The sequence below is a fragment of the Chlorocebus sabaeus genome, chromosome X (assembly GCF_047675955.1).
Source record: "Chlorocebus sabaeus isolate Y175 chromosome X, mChlSab1.0.hap1, whole genome shotgun sequence".
In the NCBI taxonomy this organism is placed as follows: Eukaryota; Metazoa; Chordata; class Mammalia; order Primates; family Cercopithecidae; genus Chlorocebus; species Chlorocebus sabaeus.
The window spans coordinates 2668245-2675649 of record NC_132933.1 but is presented as its reverse complement, the minus strand read 5'-3'; the positions used below and the strand labels follow the sequence as shown (position 1 = coordinate 2675649).

The window sequence follows — 7405 nt, the reverse complement described above, 5'->3', positions numbered from 1 at the left end:
TTCTCTCACCGTCTGAGAATCTGGCCCTGGATCCACCCAGGATCCTTACAATCAGCTCCCGCAGAAGGAACTGCAGTTTCCCAAAGCCCAAAATGCCCCAGCTCAGGACATTTACACTCTACCACTCTCACCTGGAGCCCCACACCCTCACCCTCTCTTACTTTTCCTCTACGTCTTCAGAGGACATCTTGCCACCTTGATTGCGTGACTGCAGCTCTTAGACTCTACAACCCTATGGGTAGGCATGAGTCTGGCTTACCTTAGCATCTCCACTACTAACTCAGGGTCTTCCAAAAAGCAGCTGCTCAGTGCATGGAGAAGAAAGGAGCCAGTGAACAGGAAGAATTATTTATTCAGATTTAATTTCTCCTACATTCTCAAAGCAGCCAAGGAAATCCAGGTATGCATATATCTTTAAAAATGTTACAGAATAGGCTGAGGTATAAGGCAAGAATTGACTATCTCTTAATTTCTTTAGTTCTTTATCTCATCTATTTTACTGCTCATTTTTCACATTTCTAAGTAAATACTTATTCCACTGCTGTTATTATCCCAATTCACAAAATAGAATGGATTTCCCAATCTGAATAAAACACAAGACTCTTACTCCTCAACTATATACACGGCACTATGTATGACTACTGTCATTCATACACTTGGATGCTGAAGTTCATTCAACCATCCCTTAAAAGGAACACTTGAACAATTCCAAAAGAGAACAAAGATAAATCCCCAAGTCATCCAATAGAACAGAAACCTACTACTGAGAATGCTGACTGCTCTCTTCAAACAGAGTGAAGAATGGGCCTCACATCACACGAGGCAGGGGAAGCTGCTGGACACGGTCCTTGAAGGTGCACTAGCCCAGCCCCCCTCCCACTGGCCTTGGCTGCAACTCATGCTCAGACTCCCTCTTCATCCTCTCTCAAAGCTGCTCCCTCCTGTCTCAAAGCTGCTTCACGCAGGGATGGGAAGAAAAAGCGAACCCTTGCACTGACCTTGATCACATACTCAAGGACTTTCACATAGCTGGTTTCAGCGAGGGCCCTTGGACCCCACAGGAACTCATAGCGTGCAGGATCACTGTAGGGCACCTGCCGGTACTCCAGGTACTTTTCCTGCACCAAATCTTGGGTGAGCAGCTTCCTGGGCTCCCCATAGGCACTGTGCTCCCTCCCATCATACACCTCCATCACATTCAGCTCTTCCCAGATTTCCTCCTCAGGAGCATGGCCGCCCTCCATTGCAATCATAACCAGGATGATTATCAGGAAGCCTGTCTTGGGCATGATCTGATTATCACCCAGCAGGCCATCATAGGAGAGCCCCAGGCAGGTGACAAGGACATAGGAGCGGCCGGTGGAGTCTGCTTCCTTCACGTCAATGCCAAAGACCAGTTGCAAGGACTCAGAGGCTTTGCCGAAGATCACAGGAAAGCAGTGCTTGTAATTTTTGATGACACTCTCCAGCATTTCCGCCTTTGTGACCGGCTCCCTGGCTCGATACTTGAGGAGCAGAAAACGAACCAAATCAGCCACCTTCTTAGTGAGTACTGCTCGGAACAAGGACTCCAGGACACGCGAGGTGCTTGGCCCCTTCACTTCATGGCTGCTGGAACTCTCATTGGGTTGCCTCCAGCGAGGGAAGTTGATGGTAGTGGGAAAGGTGGAGGCTCCCTGAGGAGTCTGGGGGGGATCTGTTGACCCAGCAGTAGGCACCTCCTCCAGGGTGCCCAGGACCAGAGGAGAGGAGGAGGAGGCAGCAGCCTGCACACACACCAGACCCAGGGCCTCTTGTTGGGCCTCAAGGGCTTCCTCAGGCTTGTAGTGCAGACTCCTCTGCTCAAGAGACATGATGACTCTGGTCAGGGCAGCAGGCAGGAGTGTAGGCAGGAGCTGGGCAATGAAGACGCACAGGCCTGGAGAGAGAGGGAGTGTGTGAGAGGCCTCAGCTGAGAACTGAACCTTGGAGACTCTAACAAAGGCCTACTTACAGATCTTCTCCTTGGTGCTCCTCTGTGGCCTCCAGGGAATCCTGTCCTCCGGGTTGGCCTGTCCCCTGAAAACCTGAAGGAGGAAGTGAGAGGGCACTCAGGGTACAGCCGGCCAGCAGAGGTCGATTCTACAGGACTGACGGTAGGGAGGTGAGGCCAGACTCTGTGGAGTTCCATGTGTCTTGCGGCAGGCGGGGCCCTTGGTGTGCATTCAGGGCAAACGTTGACTGCTGGCACAGCCTGTGCGTCCTCTGCTCTGTGATCTGAGGACACTGTCTCAGACCAAGGTCTCACTGCCTGGTTCTTGGAGCTCCTGGAAGAGGAATCCACGGGCCCTCAGGGTGCAGACTGCAAGCACAGCCCTGGTTTCTCATTGCTATTAGGAGGGTGGGCTGGACTCTGTGACATCCCCACTCTCATGCAGTGGATGATCCCCTCTGTTCTCACGCATGGCCCTTGCATTTTTCCTGGCAGGACCTGGATTCCACCCTTTTGCTGGTCTGAGAAATCCAAATAAAGAACTCACATCCATGATAAGGAACAGAAAGACAGGAGGGGACCCACATCTGGCCACTCGGGCCTAGGTCCTCGGGGAAGGACAGCAAGAGATATCAAAATTCGTTGGAATTAATGCGTCCTGGGTGAGGCGCCTGCTTGGTCCTCACCTTGACTCCTGGCAGGGCCTGGGACTCTCCCTCTACTGACCTGAGTGAAGCCTTCTCAGATCAAGGCCTCCCCCTCACTGACATCAATGATCCCAAGATAAGAGAGGGACCTTGGCAGATGACCCAGCCCATGCTCTCTGGGGTGACAGCAGGGGCAGAGCTGATTTCTGTGCGGTCTCTGTCAGTGTTCTGGCCCTGGGGTATCCTCAATCCTCTCATGTTCCTCACCCAAATGCATGGCAGATCCTAGGACTGCTCTGTCTTTAGACCAGATGGGGGTCCCTATGTTGACCCGAGTCACCCTCTGAGAAAAAGGTCCTCACCTCCCTGAGATCTGGAAACAGGAGTAAGAAGATGCCACACCCTGGGTGAAGTGTCCAGGGCTGACCCCTTTGGTTCTGGGGTGAGGATTCCAATAGCCTTGTCTGGCTCACTCATCTTTATTCCTGCCAAAGCCTGTGCTTCCTCAACCCCCAATTCCCTGAGATGGGTAGACATCCCCCCTTTACCCCAAGACCCCATCTCCCTGCAGGCTCCCCAACTTCCTGCCTGTGGTACAAGTGAGACTGGAACATACGGCCATCCCTGATCTGGTCCCCCTAGAGCTACGAAAAAGAAACAGCCAGACTCTGTGGAGCCAGGGATATCCCCAGTCCTTGTGAAGGGGGCACAACTTGGGTCATATGGATCCTGGAACTCCTTCCTCTGTTGACCTGAGGCCCCACTTCTCAGACCACAGCTGTGTCCTGTCACCTCAAAGATGCAGGAAATAAGGGCCTTATGTGGCCACCGTGCCCTGGACCTCTCAGGGCCGAGGTCCACACTGATCTGGATTCCAAGGTTCCCTGAGTCCTCCCTCCTCTTCTTCCTTGTGATCCTGGCAGGGCTGGGTCCCACCCCTATGCTAATATAAGTCCCCATCATTCTGATTCTTGAGGCTAGAAGTGGCAGCCTCAGTCTCAGTCAGGGTTGCGGTGTCCTGGGGTGCTGGGTCCCCTGAGGCCTCCCTCATCTCCCAGTAGGGTCCTTCCTCTGCTCCCCTGAGGCCCTGTTCAAGCCCCTTCCCTCCATCAGCTGCGGACGGGGACATCAAGATCGAATGCCTAGTCGCCATTCCCAGGGCTTCCGTGAGTTGACTGCAGGGATTCTGCCAAGATGAGGTTGGGGTTGTGGGGGGGGGTATGGGAATGTGAGTGGGGTGGCGGTGCAGATGAGGAGACAGGTGTGGGTGGGGAACCCTCAGTTCCCTCTCAGGGTCCTGACTTTAATGCCGGGAGGATGCCTGGACCTTGATGCCTGGACCCTGCCCTCTCCTGACCAACACTGCCCCGGTCACATAAGCTCTGATTACAGAGTTCCCGCTGGGTGAACTGGCAGTGGGGCAGGGGGTGGCCCAGCTGAGATGTTTGCCCTGGCTGGGTGGTCCAGGGTTGGCAGCAGGGGTAGTGTTGGATCATTTGGGAGCCGTCTACCTGGGGTGGAGGCCTCCTCAGTCCTCCCTCAGCATCTCACCTTGCCTCCTCCCAGAGCCTAAAACCACTCCCCTCGGTGGATCTCAAGCCGCCCCTCAGAACCATTAGATGAACCTGGCTTCTCTCAGATCTGTGAGGGCCATCCAGGGCTTCCCTGGGTTGAGAGCAGGGGCAAGCCGGATTCTGACAGATTGAGGGAGCAGATGGGAGTGGGGCACATGAGAGAGATGAGGGTGGGGCTGGGGAGAATGAGAGTGGGGTGGCAGAAGGGTTGGAGCTGGTGCTGGGGGGGGAGGGCTGTGGTCAGGTGACGGAGTGGGGGTAGGGGATGCGGGTGGAGGTGTGGCTGAGAAGATGGGGGTTGGGTGGGGAATGGGAATGTGAATGGGGTAGGAATGGGGATTGGAGTGCAGTCTTGGGGGCCCACAGCCCTCCCTCTGGGTCCTGACCTTGATGCCTGGCAGAGCCTGTGCCCTGCCTCTCCTAACCAGTCCTGCCCCGGTCACAACAACCTCTGACTCCAGAGCCTGGGGAGAAGAACCTGGTGTCTCTCAAGGCTTATGGAGCAGGGGTCTGGGGGCAGCCCAGGCTGAGACGTCTTCCCGCCTCAGCCTGGTCCAGGGCTGGCAGCAAGGGTGGCGCTAGAATATTCTGGGCTCTCTATCTGGGGTGGCGGGGTCCTCAGTCCTCCCTCAGCCTCTCACCTTGCCTCCTCACAGCGCCTGGACCCGGTTCCCTCGGCCGAACTCACGCAGTCCCTTGGACTGGAAACCTCGCTTCTCTCTGCTCCCCAATGCGCAAGTCAGTGGCGTCACATCCGGGCACCCGGATGTTCCCAGGCGGGAACCGGATCCTGCCTGGGTGGGGATGGGAGTGGGCGTGGGGGTGGGGGTTGGCGTGGGCGTGGGGGTGGAGGCGGGGGTGGCGGTGGCGGTGGCGGTGAGGGTGGAAAGGCAGGGCAGATGGGGATCAGGGTGGAGGGATGGAGTAGGGGATGTGGGATGGGGTGGGAATGACAATGAAGTGGGGGATGGGTCACGGGAGTGGGCATTGGAGTGGGGGTTGGGTCACGGGAGTGGGGTCTTGGGGGCCCTCAGCCCTCCTTGAGAATCCTGAGCGTGATGTCTGGCAAAGCCTGGATGCTGCCCTTCCAGCAACCCTTCCCTGGTCACACAAGCTCTGACTCCAGAGTCCCCAGTGGCTTAAGCAGCAGGGGGCTGGGGGTGGCGCAGCCTAAGAAGTCCACCACCAGGTGGTCCAGGGCTGGCATGAAGGGCAGCGCTGGATTATTTGGGGCCCTCTATCTGGGGTAAGTGGGTCCTCAGTCCTCCCTCAGCGTGTCACCTTGCCTTCTTACAGAGCCTGGGCCCGCTTCCCTCCACCGATCTCAAGCTGCCCCTCAGACCAAGAACCTCGCTTCTCTCTAACGACTAATGCTCAAGTCAGTGGCGTCACATCCGGGCACCTGGGCTTCCCTGGGTTGAGAGCAGAGGCGGAACCGGATTCTGCCTGGATTGGAGTGGGGGTGAGTGTGAAGATGTTTGGATGGGTGGGGTAAAGGGAGGCATTGGGGGTGGTAGGGGAGGGATGCCAGTGGTGCCTCGGGGCTTAGGTCGTGCTGGTGGTGGTGGTGGTGTTGGGCGTGGGATTGGGGGCTCTCAGTTACCCCTCAGGGTCCTGACTTTGATGCCTGGCAGAGTCTGGACCCCCATCTTCTGCCAAATGTGTCTCCTCCTCTCCCACCAAGTCTCTGGCCCCCAATCCCATGAGGCGGCAGTGGGAGGAGGGGTGTGATCGGGTCGTGGTGACATTGCCAGGGTCTTCCAGGGCTGACAGGAGGGCTGAGCTGGATTCTGTGGCCTATCTACGTCAGGAGAGTGGACCCTCAGTCCCCACTCAGGAGGGCCCTCCTCCTGGCTCCTGGCTCTTTGATGAAGTGGTGGTTGGGAGATGCTGTTTCTGCCACCTCTGAGCATTTGCCCAGCTGCACCTATTGCAGAGAATGGCTGCGGGTCCCAGGCCAGGTGCTCCCTGCAGAGTGGCAGCTCCTGCGATTGTAGTGACCTCTGAGAGAAGACGCACACCTTCCCATGGGGGCTCCTCCCCAGTCAGAGCTACACTTGGCAAACCTTTTGTCCTCAAAGTAATATGTTTTACGGCCGGGCACAGTGTCTCACGCCTGTAATCCCAACACTTTGGGAGGCTGAGGCGGGCAGATCACTTGAGGTCAGGGGTTCAAGACCAGCCTGGCCAACATGATGAAACCCCATCTCTACACAAAATACAAAAATTAGCCGGGTGTGGTAGTGCTCAGGAGGCTGAGGCATGAGAATCGCTTGCACCTGGAGGCGGAGTTTGCAGTAAACCGAGATTGTGCCATTGCACTCTAGCGTGGGCCTCACGACAGAGTGACACTCTGTCTCAAAAAATTTTAAAAAATGAAAAAGAAATACACTTCACGTATCTTCCAAGGAGATATATATATATATATTTCTAGGAAAGAATACCTACCAGTAGTATGCATGATTCACTCTTATATCCTATTGTGCTTCTTTTTCATTCTTTAAGTTCTGTTGAAACAACTTTTTTTGAAACACAAATTCTCACCCACTATGTTGGTGTCTGGTTGTTATTAGCGGAACTCTTGATCCATACTGTCTTATAAAAGCCCTGTTTTGTTTAGTTTTGTTTTTTTGTTTTGTTTTGTTTTGTGTTTTTTGTTTTGTTTTGACAGAGTCTTACTCTGTCGCCCAGGCTGGAGTGTAGTGGCGCGATCTTGGCTCACTGCAAGCTCCGCCTCTTGGGTTCACGCCATTCTCCGGCCTCAGCTCCCGAGTAGCTCGGACTACAGGCATCTGCCACCACGTCCGGCTAATTTTTTTGTATTTTTAGTAGAGACGGGGTTTCACCGTATTACCCAGGATGGTCTCGATCTCCTGACCTGGTAATCTGCCCACCCCTGCCTCCCAAAGTGCTGGGATTACAGGCGTGAGCCGCCGTGCCCGGCCAACCAGCCCTGTTTAACCGGTGTCCTGCTGTTGCCCTAGGGCTACTAGCACCATGTTTTGAGGAGCTGCCTCAGATTGTGTAATGAAGTGAAGTGGAAATTGGAAAACTTTCATTCTAAAGTTTTGTTAACTGCAGTCTAGGCAGGCTATAGACCTCCCCAATATCCCTGCTGCCAACCCCCCTCCAACCGAGACTGCAAGTGTCAAACACAATTACCAGTTCAACAGTCTTCAGCATCACCCAGGGCTTTCTCTATTTTGTTGCTT

The 7405-nt window shown here is 54.9% G+C and overlaps 1 protein-coding gene across 1 annotated transcript; it reads right to left on the bottom strand.

Annotated features, from left to right (window-relative positions):
* Positions 1–332: 332 nt before the first annotated feature.
* Positions 333–4915, bottom strand: LOC103232775 (melanoma-associated antigen 1). The gene is made up of 3 exons (XM_073013127.1): positions 4835–4915; positions 1994–2066; positions 333–1918 (listed from the first exon to the last, which is right to left on the bottom strand). The coding sequence occupies exon 3, from the start codon at positions 1851–1853 to the stop codon at positions 903–905; it is 951 nt and encodes a 316-aa protein (XP_072869228.1). The 5' UTR covers positions 1854–1918; positions 1994–2066; positions 4835–4915; the 3' UTR covers positions 333–902.
* Between the last annotated feature and the right edge of the window lie 2490 nt (positions 4916–7405).